General features: G+C 39.9%; 1 protein-coding gene across 3 annotated transcripts in view; it reads right to left on the bottom strand.

Moving 5' to 3' along the window:
* LOC148036329 (Radical SAM superfamily protein) overlaps nt 1-19675 on the bottom strand; it is a 90484-nt gene that overhangs the window by 17150 nt on the left and 53659 nt on the right. For 2 of the 3 annotated variants that reach the window (XM_087678329.1, XM_087678332.1), the window contains exon 3: nt 14585-14695. The exons of the other annotated variant lie outside the window; for it this stretch is intronic. In XM_087678329.1, coding sequence (XP_087534455.1) covers nt 14585-14695 — 111 coding nt within the window. The remainder of the gene's footprint in view (nt 1-14584; nt 14696-19675) is intronic. 3 annotated transcript variants of the gene reach the window in all.

Raw genomic sequence — 19675 nt, forward strand, 5'->3', positions numbered from 1 at the left:
GGGCTAGAACCAAGTGGGTGATGTGGCAAGCATGCACACAACTTACTAGGACTCATCAAGCAACCAAAATATTCCTCCTTAATTATCTTTTTTTTTTTTCAATGTTCTCTGGCTCATTAAAACAGCCCTAAAAAGGCATTTTAGTCATTTTATATGAGACTCTAAACTTCTTCGGACTCCAACTTGTTCTATAGAAGGGACTCAACCACACCAATCTTCCTCCTGTGCATCCTATTTCATTCTCGTCAGCCCACAATTGCTGCCGTCATCAGTCTACCCTCATCTACATCCTTTAAAGGACATGTCCTTGCTGCAAGCCATCACCATTTGCTCAAGAGACATCTCTGCTCCTTGAGCAGCTCATCTTTATCATCTTCTCCACTCATTAATTTACAGCATTTATTCATTAATCAAAAACCCTTCTCTCTCCTTTTTGAGTTTTGTGTTCTTGTCTTGGTTTATTGTGTTTTAGTTGTATTCGCACATCATGTGTTTTCTTTATGCAAACCCTAACATATCTTCACATGGTATTAAAGTCGGTGCTCTTCTAGGGAGTATCTTGCAGTGTTGTAAGGCTTGGTTTGTAAGAGGGACACAAGTAACACATAACCAATTCGAAATGGTTAAAACACCTTTCCATTCAAAATCCATGGTGTCTTCTCACTCTTCTCCTTTATTGGAGGCCCTAAGGTGGCATTATGCTATTGGAGCATTGCGTGCTCGATGGCTGGAAGATGCGGGGTCTCATGAACATGGTAAATACAAAACATGTTTTGTTGGCACTAAAACACGAAGCAACTGAAATGCCTGAAATGTTTCACTGAAACGCAAAACGTCCAAAGTGAAACGGCTAACTAAAACAAGATTTTCTAAATGAAAAACAATTGTTTTTTTGTGCTTTTTTGAGTGTTTTTAAACACTGCATATATCATAGACATCATTTATTGACATGAAAGGGTTTGCATGGTATAAACATGTAAGTTGCAACTCATTATTTATAAAGAAAACTATAACACAAATATTGTTCAACCATTTCACTTGGCATTTTGCTTAGGACTTGCCCAAAGGTGAAACATTTCGGGGTGATACGCAACATTTCAAGGGTGAAACGTTTCTCAATTATCTTGCTCGTGAAGCAGGCACGGCAAGTCAAGAAGAGCTAGTGAAAAATAAGAGAGAAGCTAGGGAAACTCCAAAGTATACATATGTCAAATCCTGCAAGCCAATAACTCAAAACTCATAAGAATTACTCTAGGCAATTCGCCTATAATTCGACTGCTCTCTCGGCAAGTCACTTTCAAGAGAAATCTAACTCTAGTCACACACACATCACTATGTAATACAATGTAATACAAACCATTGTTTTGCATAACTTCCTTCCCATGAAACAAGTATTATTTAGCTTCAATTGCATAAGGATTGACTCAATGTCCAAGATACATTCCGATTTCCAAGTATTTCCAATGATCACATTGCTTTTTCCTCTCTTTTCTGCTTTTATCCTCTCCCCTCATGGATTAACGGCCAAAGTCCATTAATTGGGCCCAAAGCTAAGTACACTAGCTTACAAGAAAGCTTTATACCCCATCAATCCAACACCTCAGCATTTCATGACACACTTGATGTACAAACGCTTTGAGCTCTGCTTGACAAAGCAAAATCAAGCTCATGAAGCATGCTAGCATTAACTAAGCAATATCCCTACATGTTTTTTGGCTCCTATCTCCTTCAATTTTCAATGGCTCTTGCTGCCCAAAGTTAAGAACAAGCCTTCAAACAAATTCAGTCCTTGATTTAGCAAGGGATTAGCCTTCAACACACACTTGGGAACACAAATTTAGCCCCAAATTTATTTGTGGCTGGCTGACCTCTTGAGATCTCTAAAAATCCTCAATTTTCAGTGGCTAATCTCAAGTGCTAGACTTCCAATTCTTCAGCATGGGACCCCTAGTGGCTGGTAGACCTAATTTTTGCTGAAGTTAGGGTTTGCAATAAATTCTTGAATTCAGCATCTCTAATGGCTGTGATGGCTGAAATTTGTTGAATAACTTCGAGAAATGGCTGGAGAAAGAGAGAGGATGTTGTAGGCCATCTCACACCCTATGCGTTCATGCCCTTTGATCCATGGTCCGAGCTCCCTAGGCATTTAAACTGTCATTAAATGTAGTTGTTGCCCCTAGTGTCCTAGGCACTAAAAGACACTGCAATTAGGGTTAATTTTAGGGTTTCCTATGATGGTTAAGCCGTTAGGGTTTCATTTTGTTATAAATAGGCACTTTGTGCCTCATTAGCATATAAGTTGTGCATTATTTAGTGTGATCGCCTTGAGCATTGTGATGTCTCTCACTCTAATACGCTGCTTCTCATTCGAGGTCGAGTATCATTGTGCATCAATTAATTCTTTCATTCTCATTCGTTTTCCATTAAATAAATCACACAATTGCTCCAAGCCTAGGCCAACAATGGTATCAGAGCCACTTGTCTTCATCGCCCTCACCATCACTCGTGATCACTTTGCCATTAGCCATTGCCATTGAGCTCCTCTCACTTGACCGACTGTCCCACAAGCCATTGCCTTCATGTCAGCTCTATATTCTCCATCAGCAATTACACTCCATCCCACCATCTTCGCCCATGCATCCTTCAATCTCCAATCTTCTCCGAAGTATCAGTCCTACCTTGTGTTGTACCTTGCCTATTATCGGCAATGCCACCTAGAGCTGACCATCTGCAATTGTGCGTTGCTACTTGGGAGTCCGTTGTCCGTTATCTGCCCTCTCATGTTTCTAGCCTACAGCCGACACTTTACCGATCTTTGTTGAAACTCTACCTTTGCACCACCCTGATCGTCACGCTCCCGCAAGCCAACAGCAAGCTGCAACCAACCTGCCACCTCACTCTTAAAGCACCACAACTCCCCGATTATCACCACCTCGTATTCTACTGCCCTTCTCCTTCACATATAGTGTGCAGGTCGCCGCTTCTGGAGCGTTGCAAGTTGCTCCACATCACTGTTACGTCGCCTATCATCTATGCCAATTATCGTGTCGCCTTTCCACCAACTTGCCAATACATCATCCCTAGCAACCGACGATTAACTGACAAATTGCCACATCAATTGTAGACCTATCAAATTAGGCCCAACACTCAAAATGGTGAAACCTCATTAAAAAGTTTCAATTGTTTATTGGTCATATTGTTATTTCACCTCAACAAGTCCCTATTTCTACACATCTGCCTACCCAACCACAAATTTGAGTTAATTTGGGCTTTTTCATCAAATTCACCCATGCCGGTCATTCATCTTCTTCATCAAAAGATTCCTCCAAAACATCTTTCCATGTTGGTCCATTCTCTTTCCATCCCTCCAACAGTATATCTAACAAAGACAGAGGTGCAATTGCTATCGAAAGACAGGGTACAACATCACTAAACGTCATAAGTGCATTGTATTGGAGAAGAAAAGGAGTCCAGTCTCGTTATCACCAATGAGACTACCAACCTCACCAAGCACAAGGAATATACTTTCTTCATCGAATGTCGGTATAATCCTTCTATACATGATGATTGTTCTCTTATCACTGATGCAACTTCTACTTGGTATCTCGATAGTGGTGCTTCTAAGCACATCACTTCTTGTCGAGAATTATTCTCATCCATTCCTCATATACCTAAGGTCATGTGTGCAAGCAATGCCTCATATGTAATAGAAGGCATTGGTATTGCGCAAGTTAATACTTTTTCTGGCACTTCCATAACATTACAGAATGTTCTCTATGTGCTAGCATTATGAGGAGCATCCATTGCTCCTTCAAGCTTTCTTGCTCTCTATGATGGTCCTTGGTGTGTATTTTATGATGATCACGTTTGTTCTTCTATTGTATCAACCAGCACTCTCATATCAAGAATTTATTATCTTGATACTTATGATCAACAGCATGCTCTTTTTATGACATGTGTTCCTTCAATGCCAAATCTTTCAAATTTGCTAATTTTTATTCCATATACTAATGGTATGCTTCTTATTGGGATCAATGTTTGTCCAATTGCAGCATTACAGCATCATTTCCAGCAACCACTTGCTGTCATTTATGTTGGTGTTCTTCACCCACCTTTGGCTCCCCAATTTGTCACCATTGAGGGGGACATATTTCCATCACCAACAAAGTATTCAGCTGCCCATTCAAGCATCATAATTGACAAAGTCTTCACTTACCTCAAGGACACCAAGGATTTAAGCCTTCTCTTCAAGGTTCTTTCGTCACTTATGCATGGATTCATGGATTGTGATTGGGTTGCTTATTTAGAACACATTTTGACATATCTTTTTATGAAGGCTATTCCTCCAAAGTTTCGACCTATTCAGATATTTCTACTAATGATACCTTTTAAAACATGCTCTATCCTTCATTGTATTATTATAGGTTACTATATCCATCAAGATGAACATGTGTAACCATGACTATATATCGCATTTTTCCTAGATCAGTTTGCCCATTTCATGGAGGGGCCTTTATAGGCCATCTCGCACGCTACACATTGACGCCCTTTGATCCATGATTTGGGCTGCCTATGCATTTAAACTATCATTAAATGCAATTGTTGCCCCTAGTGTCCTAGGCACTAAGTGACACTAGGGTTAGGGTATATTTTAGGGTTTCCTATGACAGTTAAGCCATTAGGGTTTCATTTTGCTATAAATAGACACTTTGTGCCTCGTTACCACAAAAATGCGGCATATTCTTCAGAGTGATTACCTTGAGCTTTGTACTCTCTCTCACTCATTAGTACACTGCCTCTTATTCTTGATCGAGTGTCATTGTACATCGATTAATTCTTTCATTCTCATTCATTTTCCATTAAATTAATCACACAATTCCTCCACACCTAGGCCAACAAATGCTGAGAGAGAGAAAACTCGCATTTAAATCACTAGAAAGTGATTGAATTACCAGCCATCTGCCTCTTAATCAGCCAAGATGCAGTCACCTACAGCCCAAAGGCCTCGGAATGCTCTTGCCTCCTATTCGGGTGCTATCATCTACATGTTTTTTGGCCTCTAAAATCTGCACCTTACTGCAATGAACTGGTCAAAATCACCTCCTATATGCTGGCAATGGCTACTAATACCTCACCAATATAACTAACTTGATATAAATTTTGCCTTTGTGATCCACCGACATCTCAGAGTCCTTGGTTAATCATTGTGACTTAACTGACTTACACCTAAGCCAAATGCTAAGCAAAGTATTAAAAATACATGTCCCTATAAACAAACCTTCCCCTTGAAATCCTTGCAATCATCCTTGATTGCACCCAATTGCACTGTAATATGCCAAAAAGCAAAAGATAGTGCACTGGAATTACCATAAGGCATCATAGTCAAACAATATTGGTTGATATTGCTTAACTATACTTTTGCGAAAGACTTGCTCAAAAGTTCCAACCAGCGTAACCAAAAACACTACGCAAGAAGAGTGCAAAATTACTATGAAACCTCATGGAATGCTTACATTACCAAAATATCACAAAAGTTCTGCCCAAACAACCATAGTAAAGCATAGACTGAGCATAAACCATGGTTGAGCTATCAATGGCAACATACTATACACTATTGTCCATAAGAACAAGTTGAATACCATTAATAACTAATGATCATTCACTATAAACCAGCAGGTGGTAACCAACCCTGATGATCATAATCCAATGCAAATGTACAATTTCAAAGCCATAGTGAAAACTACATACATATGCATATCAATTGTAGTGACTAGTACACTAAATAGTGATCCCATGGCAAACATATTGTCAATAACAATACCTTGGATGCATGTTGAATACATCCAAGATCTACTATACATTGGAGCTATCCATGACTAGAGAAGTGGAGGTGCTACCTCCCCCTTGAGCATCAAGCAATGTTTTGGACCCTTGCTTTGCTAAACCTGACTAAACCCGATCTAAAGTCGGCTCTGAATAAAAACCATTGAGACAAAGTTGCAACAGTTGAGGATGGTCTGCCAAGTCACCCTCTTCCATCCATTTAGCATCCATTGGTGAATAGTTTTGAAACTTTACCAAATATCTCCTGAAAACATTACATCTAACCTTTCTTTCCTTATGTACCAAAGTCCTCTTGGGCACCAAAATCTATATATTCACCTATGTGGAGGTAATTTCAATCTATATACAACATCATCGATTTGTTCCAACACCTAAAAGAGCCCATAGTAATGCATATTCAGCTTTGGATACAATCTCTCTCTACCCTTCATCTTTTTCAACCTTGCCTTTTCAAAATGCAACAATACATAATCACCCTCTGCAAACTACAAAGCACATCTATGGTAATCAGCTACTCTCTTTTGCTTCTCTTATGATCTTTGAAGTGCCTGCTTAATCTTCTAAAAAGCTATATCCATGCTCTCAACATAGCGATCAACCTCACAAATCTTATTATTAGTGTGCAAGATAGGACGCACTTTCTTGCCATCCTACACAACCTCAAATGAAGCCTTACCAATGGAACTATGCATTGCATTATTATATGCAAACTCAACCAAAAGCAAGTACTACTCCCACTGTGTCTTACACTCTGATATATAGCACTGCTGAGTGTAAAGTTGCCTTGGGTGTAAAGTCCCTTAATCTCTGTGTGTATAAACTTATGCGGGTGTGAACACACCTTTATTTTTACCCAAACATATCAATACATTTTATTCTTTGTGTACCGGGACTTACTCGTACACTCATCTTGGGATTCTCTCACTCTCACTCTCAACACTGCTCCTGCTCTATTTCTGACTCGCATTCCATTGCGCACTCATCACAATATATTGGTATTAGAGCTATGGCGATAGTGTGCATGCTTCCCGAGAACAACGTAAGTCAATTCAGAGTGTACGCGCGAAGGAGTCAAGTCATCGCCTTTCAGTCAGTCAAGGCGCAAGCAAGCGTTCGGTTTGACTAGTCAAGTTCAAGCGGCAAACAAGCAACAGTTGTTGACCACACGACAACATTTTTAGTCAAGCGCTAGTCATTGGCTGGTTGCTTATCACGTTTTCAGCAAGTCTGTGCAGGCGGCAAAGTGTGTCGACCCAGGAGACAACAGATGGCCTAAGTGGACCTAGGCAACAACAAACAGCGACATTCAACGGCTAACAAAGACCAAGCAATGGCACAAAAGACTTTTTTTTAATGGCATGGCATATTTTCCTAAGCCCCAGTTTGTGCATGTAAGCACAGTTCTCAATTTTGTGCAGATTTGTGCTCGAAAATTTGGGGTTTTCCCCAAATTTGATGTTGTTCATACATAACAGTGATATTGGACCCAGAAATTGCAAAAATTATATACATTGCCCTTGAAAATTTATGGGCTTTTCATATATCAGTGAAATTTTGCTCAACTGAGCCAAATTTACTAGCATTGGTGCACATTCAAATCTGAGAAATTTGGAGCTTTTGTAAAATTTTGCAAAATTTTCTTGTTTTATGCTCTAGGGAACATGTATTAATGCAATTGGGACAAATTGGTCGATTCAATTTTGGGGCTTTTGCTGAAATTTGTGAGTTTTGGTAATTGATGTGCGAAATGCACATTGGGGACATTGCTAAAGCAATCTTGGTGCTGTAAGCGGTGAAATTTGAGTTTATTATCTTCTACTTGTGAGATTTTGAAAAATTTGCAGAGAATTTTGGTGTTTTTGTGTATTAGAAGTGCTTTTGGGCACATATATATGCAGTACACATATTAGCCAGCTCCTATGGAGTTGATGTATTGCTGAATATTAATGGTGCTACAGTTTTAGTGATCATTTGTAGATCTGGGATTGTTGCAAATGTATTTTTGGTGATATTGTTGAAGTAGGAGTCACCTTGCAGCGGTGTATGCATGGCATGTATGCTAAAATCTCAGTTATATTGATGAAAGCCTTCCTTTCTACTGTTGTACATGTATTTAGATCAAATCTTGCTCTTACTTCCTGAAATGTGGGGCTGGAATTAGTTGAATATTCAGCCCAATATTTACTGTCATAAAATACAGCATTGGTACTAGGCACTTTGCTGAACAATGGCCATTAATACTTCTAGTAGCAGTGACACTAAATCCCTTCTTGAAATCAAGAGGTTTGATGGCATTGGCTTTAATCTGTGGAAGGACACGATGCAAGGCATTTTGTTTCTCAAGGACTGTGATGATGCTCTCTTGGAAACCACGTCTATAGCTATGACAGATGAGGATTGGGCTAGACTCAACAAGAAGGACATTGCATACATTAAAATGGTTGTGATTGATGATGTACTTACAAACATTAAGCGTCTTGATATGGCTTATGCCATATGGAAAAGGTCAATGGACACATCAAGCGCATCTCATGCACAAGCTTGTGAACATGGAGTTGGATGAGTCTACGCCGGCATCTGAGCATTTGAGTACTTTCACAAAGATTTTGAGTCAGTTACAAGACTGGTTTGCAGCCCTTCAATATAAATTAAAGGCTATTTTCTTGTTGATGACTTTGCCTAATAGTTGGGAGTCTTTGGTTATTTCACTAAGCAACAACTCGGCTTTAACCTTTGATGGTGTTAGGGGATCTATTCTCAATAAGGAGATCAAAAGAAAGTCCAGTGGAGAAAGCAATGATTCCATCCTATCATCTTAGAGGCAAGTCAAAGAAGAGGGGCAATGCAGGAAATAAAGGCAAAAGCAGGAGTAAAAGCAAGGACAAACATTAGGATGTTACTTGCTATCAATGTGGGCGTATAGGGCATAAAAAGCCCAATTGTTGATACTACAAGAAAGAGCAAGAAAGAAAGAAAAAGAAGAATGACAAGAAAGATGATGATAGCTCTCCGTCAAAAGAAGTTGCAAAGGTAAATGTTGCATCTAGTATGGTCATTGAAGAGCTCTCTGACACTAGAGAGATACTTGTTGCAACCTCATGTAATGATGCAAATGTTATGGCAACACAGGTGATATACACATCACCAAAAAGGAGATAATTGATGCTTTACTTTCAGCTCATGATGGGCTGTCCCAATCATGGGTAGTGGACAACAGTGCCTCTTTTCATGTTACTCCCTCTTGAAAGTTTTTTTTTAAATATACTGCAAGTTGCCTAGGCAAGGTTTACTTGGGCAACAACTATGCGTGTGAGATAGAGAGTGTAGGTACCATTCACTTGGCCCTTGAAAACAGCCAAGAGCTGATTTTACAAGATGTCGAATATATACCTGGCATAAAGAAAAGTCTATTGTCAGTTGGATAGCTTGATGCAAGAGGATATTTTACTACCTTTGTTGGCGGATCTTGGAAATTCCACAAGGGCTCTATGCTGATTGTTAAAAGCAGTAAAAAGGGGACTTTGTACTATTTGCATTGTAAAGCATTACCTGGAAAGTTTTTGGTTGTGGCTGAAATTCATTCACAGATGGAAACTTTCGTACAAAAGACTTGGCCATATGAGCTACAAGGCCTTCACATTCTCTCCTCTTTAGGGAGATTTGATGTAAAAGGCTCTTGTCTCAAATTTTGTAATGATTGCTTATATGGAAAACATGTGAAGTCTCCTTATTACTCTATTGTCGTTAAGAAGTCTAATGATCTTGACTTAGTACACTCTGATGTGTGTACTATATGTGTTATTTCATATGGGGATGCACGATACTTTGTTACTTTTATTGATGATTTCAGTCGAAAGTCATGGGTGTATGTGTTAAAGAGCAAAAAGTAAGTGTTGGATGTTTTTAAAAGGTTTCATGCTTTTGTTACCACACAGAAAGGACTTTGTACTATTTGCATTGTAAAGCATTACCTGAAAAGTTTTTGGTTGTGGCTGAAATTCATTCACAGATGGAAACTTTCGTACAAAAGACTTGGCCATATGAGCTACAAAGGCCTTCACATTCTCTCCTCTTTAGGGAGATTTGATGTAAAAGGCTCTTGTCTCAAATTTTCTAATGATTGCTTACATGGAAAACATGTGAAGTCTCCTTATTTCTCTGTTGTCGTTAAGAAGTCTAATGATCTTGACTTAGTACACTCTGATGTATGTACTATATGTGTTATTTCATATGGGGATGCATGATACTTTGTTACTTTTATTGATGATTTCAGTCGAAAGTCATGGGTGTATGTATTAAAGAGCAAAAAGTAAGTGTTGGATGTTTTTAAAAGGTTTCATGCTTTTGTTACCACACAGAAAGGGCTTAAGTTAAAAGCTATAAGAACGGATAATGGGGGCGAGTATGTTTCTAATGAGTTTAAAAAGTTTTGTGAGATGCATCGCATTAAGAGGGAGTTGACAACCCCTTATAATCCTGCATCAAATGGCGTGACTGAAAGATATAATCACACACTTTGTGAGAGAGTCAGATACATGTTATCCACAACTAATTTCACGTAGCACTTATGGGGAGAGGCTCTTAATACTACACTTCATGTATGCAATCGCTCTCCCAATCATGGATTGGAAAATGGCATTCCTAAAGAGGTTTGGTCTGGCAAACCTGCTTCATATGACCATTTGCATGTCTTTGGTTGTGATGCCTTTAAGCGTGTTCCTGTAAATCAGAGGACTAAACTAGACATGAAATCCATCATAGGCATCTTCATGGGATATAAAGATGAGGGAGAGATGGGTTATAGAGTTTGGCTTCCTCAGGACAAAAAGATAGTACGCAACCGAGACATAGTAATTAATGAGACAAATATGCCCAAAAATGCTACACAGGGTGACCTTGATAAAAAGACAATCAAATTTCAGTATGAACAGCCAGCCAATCAACAACCATTAGCTGAAGATTCCATTCCTTTTGATGCTGAAAATGAGCAGCAACCTATTGTGCTACAACCAAAAGATAATGGATAGCAAATAGATGCACATGATGGAATAGAACAATAAGAACAACATGCTGAAAATAGGTTATAGCAACAAGAAAATGCTGAAAATCAGCCACAAGGTGATAGCGTGCACATACCTAAGGATGTAGGCCCATTGCCTAACAATGCAGATCATTGGGTAAGAAGGTCTACACGTGTCACAAAGCAGCCACAGAGGTTTTAACCATCTTTGGATTGCATTTTATTGACTGATGAAGGTGAGCCTCTGACATTTAGAGAGGCACAATCATGTGAAAACAAGACAAAGTGGGAGCTTACTATATAGGAAGATATGAAGTCTCTGCATGCAAATAATACATGGGAGCTTGTACCTTTGCCCCAAGATAGGAAAGCTATCCCTAACAAATGGGTTTACAAGGTGAAATATATTGATGGGAAGCCCAAGTACAAAGCACATGTGGTTGCTAAGGGCTACACATAGAAGGAAGACATACACTTCCATGAGGTTTTTTTGCAAGTGGTGAAGATGACTACGCTCCGTGTTTTGTTTGCTCTCACTACATCCTTTGGATTTTGAGTTGGATCAAATGGATGTGAAGACTACTTTTCTTCATGGTGACCTACATGAATAGCTGTACATGAAACAACCCAAAGGTTTTGCTATTCCAGGGAAAGAGCATTTGGTTTCTAAGCTGAAACGCAACTTATATGGGCTGAAACAAGCCCCTAGTCAATGGTATAAAAAGTTTGATATTTTTATACTCAACTATGGATTTAAACATAGTCATGCATATCATTGCTTATACACTAAAATGGCTGATGATGGAAGCCTGATTGTGCTGAACTTATATGTGGATGACATGCTGATTGCAGGAAGGCATAGGACTACTTTGAATGCTCTTAAAAGGCAACTAAGTTTAGCTTTCTCAATGAAAGATCTGAGGACAGATGAACACATTTGGGCATGGAGATTAAAAGAGATAGAGGGCAGCACTTGTTGTTTCTCTCACAGGATAAATACATTAGCAAAGTTCTTGACAAATTTAAAATGGCTGATGTTAAGCCTCTTGGTGTGCCTTTACCACCACATACAAAGCTTAGCAAAGCTGATTGCCCAAAGGATGATGCAACTGCTAGTGCTATAAAGGGCATACCTTATGCAACAGCTTGTGGTTCTTTAATGTATGTCATGGTTGCAACTCGCTCCAACCTTGCTCATGCAGTGGGAGTTGTTAGTAGATTCATGTCTAACCTTGGCAAGCCACATTGGGAAGCAGTGAAATGTATCTTTAGATACTTAAAAGGTACATAGGAGAAGTGTATATGCTATGAAAAGGGTACACTAGAGTTGCAAGGATGCTATGATTCGGACAGGGCAGGAGATCTTGACACTAGAAAATCTACCAATGGGTATATCTTTACTTTGGCTAGTGGGGATATTTCTTGGTATTCAAGGTTGCAGAAAATTGTGGCACTGAGTATAGAGGTTGAATATAGTTCAGCCACAGAAGCTTTTAAGGAAGCTATTTGGCTTGGCCATTTAGTCAAGTATTTTGGTCTTTCTTCACAGACTCCAATGCCTGGTTGTGATAGCCAGAGTGCATTATGTCTGCCTAAAAATACCATGTTTCATGCACGTACCAAACACATAGATGTTCAGTACCACTTCATTCGACAAGTCTTGGATGATGGTCGTGTCACATCACTGACTAAGATCAAAACCCAAGATAAACCTGCAGATGTTCTCAGTGAGAGCCTTGCAAAGGCTCAGCATGAGCATTGCATCCGATTAGTGGGATTTGGCTAGCTTAAAGATACCACTTCGGGCCTTTAAGTGGGAGATTGTTGGGTGTAAAGTCCATTCACGTGTAAAGTCCCTTAATCTCCGTGTATAAACTTATACAGGTGTGAACACATCCTTATTTGCACCCTAACATATAAATACATTTTATTCTTTGATATCGGGACTTGTTGGTACACTCAATTTGGGATTCTCTCACTCTCACTCTCAACACTGCTCTTGCTCCATTTCTAACTCACATTCCATTGCGCACTCATCCCAACAAGCACTTCGAGAGATCCAAGTCCATGGTATTCGCCTCTTCAAACTGACCATTATCTGTGGACGAAAGGATGAAGAAAATTTCAATTGTGGCACCCATATTTTCAAATAGTCCCTTCCAAAACAAACTCGCCATTTGGAGGTCTCTATCGCTAATGACCGACTCGCACATGCCATGATACTTAAATATGTATTACATAAACAACCATGCCATATGATCAGCCTTAATCTTCTTCTTGACATGAAGAAAATGGGTCTACTTACCGAACCTATATATAATAGTCCATATCCCATCCTTCCTTGCAAGAGACCGTGGAAGATCAAAGATAAAATTCATAGCAATGCTTTATCAAGGCCTATCAAATATAGGCAAGGTCTATAACAAGCCTAGCATCTTTTGCCTATCATACTTAACCTTTTGACACACAATGTCTATACAAGCAAATTGCTCTATATCGTGTCTCAAAGCTAGCCAACAAAAAAAGCGCCCCACTACCTTAATTGTGACATCAATACCTCTATGCCATGCAGAAGGAGGAGCATGACTTTCTATCATCACCTTTGGCCTTAGTTGCTTTGTGACACACATCAAAAAGTTATCTCTAAGCACATAATGCTCCTGCCTCTGACCATTGCATAGCTGATCATAAACATTCGCAAAATCAAAATCAAGAGCATGTTGATCCTTAATGGCATCCAACTCGCAGCCGAAATTTGAGGCTTACGAGACAATATACCAGCCATTACATTATTTTTGTCGTCAATGTGTACAATATGAAAATGAAACATAGAGAGGAATTTTGCCCATCTCATATGCTTCTTTAGTTTGGGTCAGAAAATAACACAATGTCTAATGATCTAGCTTTACAATAAATCAACCCCCAAGAGATAGCGTTTTCATGTGGAAAGTGCATGACCCACAATTAAACTAGCTATGCCATTTTGTCTCCCAAGTGATCCTAATAAGTATTAATTAGCCCCTGAAGTGGCACTAATTAATTAAATAATGCCTAGTTCCTAATGTCACCACTAGCCTATTTCTTGGTCAGTGCCTAGCTAGAGGCTGCCCCAGTCCATGCCTCCTAGATCATTCCTTAATCATCATTCTAGCCATCATCACTCGCACTCGCCTTCCTCAGCCAGATCTTTGGACATCAGTCTGATGCCCTCAGTGATGCATACTTCCACAGCATGCAGGGGCTGATTGTGTGCAGCCTTGTATCAGTGTTCAGATCAGTCTTCCTTCTGTTCTCATTGTGTTTCATCTATGTTCTTTCTCTTCTCCCCATGTTCCTGCTTCTCTTAAGCAAATTCCTTATTGCATTTTTTTGTTCTCTACTGGAATTTATTTAACATTATAAATTGCCAAGTTTTTTGCTGAGGTCTTTGATATTTTTGATCAATTTCTCAAGCGTACTAACTAAAGAAAAGGCCACCCAGTAAAGCAGGAAACTATTATTATTACCATCAATGTCATCAAAATAATTTAGTTACAGGCACCAGAGGTAAAGCAGAATATTAAAGGGCTCGTCTAAATCTACATTTCTTCTGCATTGTAGAGCTTCCTGAAAGACAAAGGTCTGACAAAACAGACCACGTTATGGGAGCACTAGACCGTAGGCCAACGAACAATATGACGACAATTATGCTGTAGGCCAATGAACAAAAAATATTCAAACCTGTGAAGAGACACACAGGGTTGCTCTTGGAGCTCCAGAGCGAGGACCTCCAGCATACTTGCCTGCAGATGCATCATGTCGTATTATTACTGCCTCTGCAGACAAGCCATTCTGGTAATATCATCAACATGTTATACAGTATCATTATATGAGCAACAAATTTATCCAAATATTTTCAATCTGAAACCTTCAGTTTGTATACTGCTAGAAGTACTTCATATTAGCTTTATTAGAAATCCTATACTTTGTTTAGTGTCACTAATAGCAATGATAATTTGTACTTGTATTAACCGAAATGCACACGATCATACTTTCCTAGACTTCAAGAGCAGAATGCGTTCTTTCTTAAGTCAACTTGAATCATAAAGCTACAATAATTCTTAAATGGAATAGCTAAATTTGCATTGAGTAAAACATGCAGGAGTTGAAAATCCAAGACTTTAATGGTGCACTTGATTTGCATACATGTCAGAATCAAGAATGTAACAAAGCCAATATCATGTTTTAGCATTATAAAGCAAGGATATGAGTAGTTCTTGTGGGCTGTTCTTGCTCCTAAGCACGGAACTTTGAATGCATATGGGCTGTTCTACCCACAGAGAGCACTGCTGTTATGCATCTTCTTCTACAGTCTCATGCTCATGAAAGCCTTGTTCTAAGAAGAATAAGTGAGCGGCTTTGAGGTCTTCTTGTATCCATGTTGTCCCGAAAATAAAAGCAAGGATTTGGGAAGTTTTTGTGGGCTGATCTTATGCAAGCATTTTTGTATGTATGTGGACTATTATAAAACGAGTTCTATGGACTGTTCTTGAATCATAAAAGCATTGTATGCTGTGTACTCATAACCGTAATGATGTTTATGGAATCAAGGCTGATATTGGCCATGTCCATGATGAAATATGGACCTCATAACTGATGTATAAGCTAGTTATGTCTGAAACCAGCCTTTCTTCTTGGAAAGGGCGGTAATTCCCTGATTGAGCACTTAACTACAGCAATCAGCAAATGAATATAACTTAAAATACACAAATTACCTTAATAATCTCCGACATTGGACACCCTGTTGGCCCCAAAACTGGCGCCCCTTTCGGTATTTCTTTACCTTGATTGCTAACAGAAAGAGTACAAGCTGAGATTCACAATCTCCTTTGCTGTTCCAAAAGGTCTCTTTGCTATAGCAACGATCAGAATCAATTCGAGCCAATTTTCCCTTGATTTTTCACCCAAGACTTGCACAAATGGAACCACCAACTCGCTAAATGCTGCCCCAAATTACAATGAATGGGCTGGAATCTGAATTCCCTAACAATTACACAAATTTCAGGTGTTGAATTCACTGTACAATGCCTTCACCAATTGGCACGGGTCCCGAGGTAGCTGTCAAATCCTAATTTCTACATAAATTTAGGGTTTACAGCAGAGATCTCTCTGCTATCCACCAATTTTGGCTGAGATCTACTCAAAATGGCTGAGAAATGCTGAGATCTCCTAAGAATGGGTTGGAGAAGGTGAGAGAAAGCCAAGATGAGAGACAAATTTAATGTTCTTCGAGAGAAAACACTAAATTTTGCATGCTGCCTACTAGAGCCTACATTTAATGCAATCACCTATTGCCAAATACTTCCGAAATGTAGTCATCTGATCAGCAATGCTATTGCCAGCCCCTAGAAGGTGACGCCCTACTATCCCTTGCTTGTTGAGGCTCCTAGATGGCTGTCTTCTATGGCAAATTGTTGTTCTCTGATCAGAAAATGGACCAATAGCTCTCTTTTTTTTTTGTGAAGATAATTGAATTAAGTAGAAAATATATACATCAGATCATCAGGTCAGCATTCCCACTAAATCTCTTACATTCTATTACATCAGACCATCAGGTCATCAGAGAAAGTGATGAAAGACTATCAGGACTTTAACACAGAGAAAATCACACAACTGGAGTAGAGCAAACAATAGCCAGCCAGGGGGCAGCAATGTCAAGAAGAACCAAGTCAGCTCATATCATAGACAAAATCTGCCATAGCACTAAACCTCGAACACGGGCCACATGACCATGGATGCCCGAGACCGAATCAAAAATAAAGGCATTCCAAATACGCCAAATATGCCACAAGACGTCTAAGGAACTAGAAAAGGCAGGAATAATCAAAATGCAAAGAAGACACGAAGGGCAGCTTTCCCATAATCCATGAACGGATAGGGAACCTTAGACTTCCAAAGCTAAAGGAATCTTTCCTGCCACTTCTTTTTGCCATCCCTAATATGCCATAATTTATTCACCTTTGTAGTGACCCATCTCTTAGCCTCCACCATCTGATGGTATATCTTGTTAGCAGACCTCTTCTTGAAATCATCGGGGATCACAAACTTCCATTCACGACATGGATACAATGGTTGTAGCACTAGCAAAGGAGAGAACCTCTAAAGTTGGACCTGTATGGATGATCAAATGTCACAATATCCATGGGGTACCCGAAAGTAATGACGAATACGCCGAAAAGAGTATAGACAGGACTGCCCAAGAATAACACCGTCAAAAACTGTCTGCAACCCCAAACGAGCCATCCGATTAAACTTAGTTTGTGCAAATCTTTGTCTAGTCGATCCAACAACCTGGAGGAGGCCAAGACTTCTCCTTGCAATGAATTCGTCTCCTTGCGAATCTCAGGGGGGCGCCAAACTGAAAAACGTAATATCTCTTGCCAGGATGCAATCAAATGAGAAAGGAGAAAAAACTAGGTGATCTTAATAGACCTCGAGGAATTAAGCACATGCCACCAGGAAGCACAAATAACCGTGTTACCATGAGAGATGCCAACCTTTTCAATGAAAAATTTTGCAATGTCTAACCAAGGATGACTCTGTACACATAATGCCTGCAAAAGGGCCAACCTCAAGGCTTTAATATGCAAATTAACATCCAACAAAGCTGCTCCCTCCATCCGTTTAGGCGTAGTCACATGCTGCCACAAAATCCAAACCTGACCCAAACGATTCCCTTTCTTTTTCCACAACATAAACCTGATAGGCTGAACTAGTTCCAAAAGGGACTTCTTAGTCCAAGGAAGCAATGGCAAAAAGAACGATATCATACTGATCATAATACATTGAGCAACTTTCAGTCTGATATGTAACAGCCAGCCTTGAGATTTCCAATACATGAACCTGCCGAGAGGCCATCCAATCCAGTAAGGCCCAGGGTACTACCTCCACACCAATAGGATATCCCAAGTGTCTGCTTATATTTTCCTTTGAGATCACAATTCCATGCCAACCCAAGGCCTACAGATCAATCTCCGTACAAGAGAGAAGTGTAGATTTCTAAGTATTAATATAAAGACCCGATGCCAAAGCAAAAAGATTCCACGCCACCATTGCTCAATTAACATTAGTGCGATCAACCTTAAGGAACATGAAAGAATCATCTGCCAAAGCTTAACCCACAAGTTGAGTACCACTAGGAAGAGACAAGCCAACTATCTCGCCTTGATCAGCCAACTTATCCAACAATACGAGCATCAGGTGAGTGACCAAAGCAAACAGCAAAGGGCTGAGAGGGCAGCCTTGCCAAAGAGACCAAGATAAAGCAATTTCCTCCATGATCCCTCGATTAAGAGCAATACGAGCCACAACTCCCTGACTAACAAGAGAAACCATGTGAGGGCCAAATCCCACTCATACCAACTAACATGATCAAATGCCTTCTCAATATCGAGCTAAAGCATAACTACTTGCTGTCTTGAAGCTTTAGCATAGTCAATTCCCAGTTGAACATTCAAGATGTTGTGCATTATATTTCGACCTTTAATGAAACCATATTGACGTGGATGAGGTGTGAAAAAACTTTCTACAATCTGTTGGCAATGATTTTGGAGAAGATTTTATATAACGAACCCATAACAGAAATGGGCCTCCATTGTTGGGATAAAGGCCCGGTCTAACCCCTTGTATAGAACACGCACATTGTACATGTCAATGCACCCTTACGTGCCCTAAGTATAAATACATTTTATTCTTTATGTACCAACACATGTCAGTACACTCTTATCGAATCGTACTTGACTCTACTCTGTCACTCTCTCTCTTCAGTCGTCATGCTCTCACGCTCACTCCTCGAACTTCTATCACTCTACAACTGAGCTTTACAACAACTGGTATCAGAGTGAGGTTCTGCACGTCCCTGGACGCGCAATCGACTAACAACTAACAGAAGACACACAACTTATAGTCGCAAGCAAATAGCTCAGGCGAGAAACACGCAGCCTGCAGGGCAAGCTTCAGGGGGAACCATCGTTTGGCTTTGAGGCACACAAGCTGACGACCAGTGGGATTGTTCGCAACGGGTCAAGCAAGTGCACGCACCGGGACCACGCAATTGTCGTCAGCAGCAACTGGCAGTGGCATGTGGAAGGGACGAGGTAGCAGTCGACGCCGCGTCGGACGGTGACAGCCAGTCATTGATGGTGGACAGGCCACGCGACCCACCTAACGGGTCAACGAACCCACAACAGGTCACGTAAAGTTTTTTTTTTAAATCAAATCTTGCCTTAAATCCTTTAAGCCATCACTTACTCTTGGTGAGATTCACGCACTGGAGGCATAGGTCACAGATCTGTGCAAATCTGGTTCAAAAATTTGGGGCTTCTCCCAAATTTGACATTGCTTATGCCCCTCAGTGATTTTGAAGTCAAGAATTGCAAACATTGCATGTGGTGACCTCAATTAATTTCGGGATTTTGCCAAATTAGTCAGAACTTTGCTCCTTTGAGCAAAATTTCTTGACATTGGATCCCAGAAATTTGGGGCTTTTCATGTATTGGCAAAATTTTGCTCAGCTGGGTCAGATTGGCTGACATTTATACAATTTTGGACTTGAAATTTTTGGGTTTTGTGCAAAGTTCGGTAAATTTCTGCATGTTTTGCCCATGTGGTGGCTGGTTTTAGTACAAACAACAGAGATTTATTTCTGGTTGAGAAAGAACATCAGTGTATTTTGTTGGTCCAGGGGAGGCTAGTAATAGTAGTCTCATAAATGGCCCAAAACAGCCAAAAAACAATACCTCAACCCAATTCAAGATTAAGGGTGAATTATTC

This window comes from Lygodium microphyllum, chromosome 5 (genome assembly GCF_053477565.2).
Source record: "Lygodium microphyllum isolate KBCC chromosome 5, Lygodium_microphyllum_v1.1.10, whole genome shotgun sequence".
Lineage (NCBI taxonomy): Eukaryota > Viridiplantae > Streptophyta > Polypodiopsida > Schizaeales > Lygodiaceae > Lygodium > Lygodium microphyllum.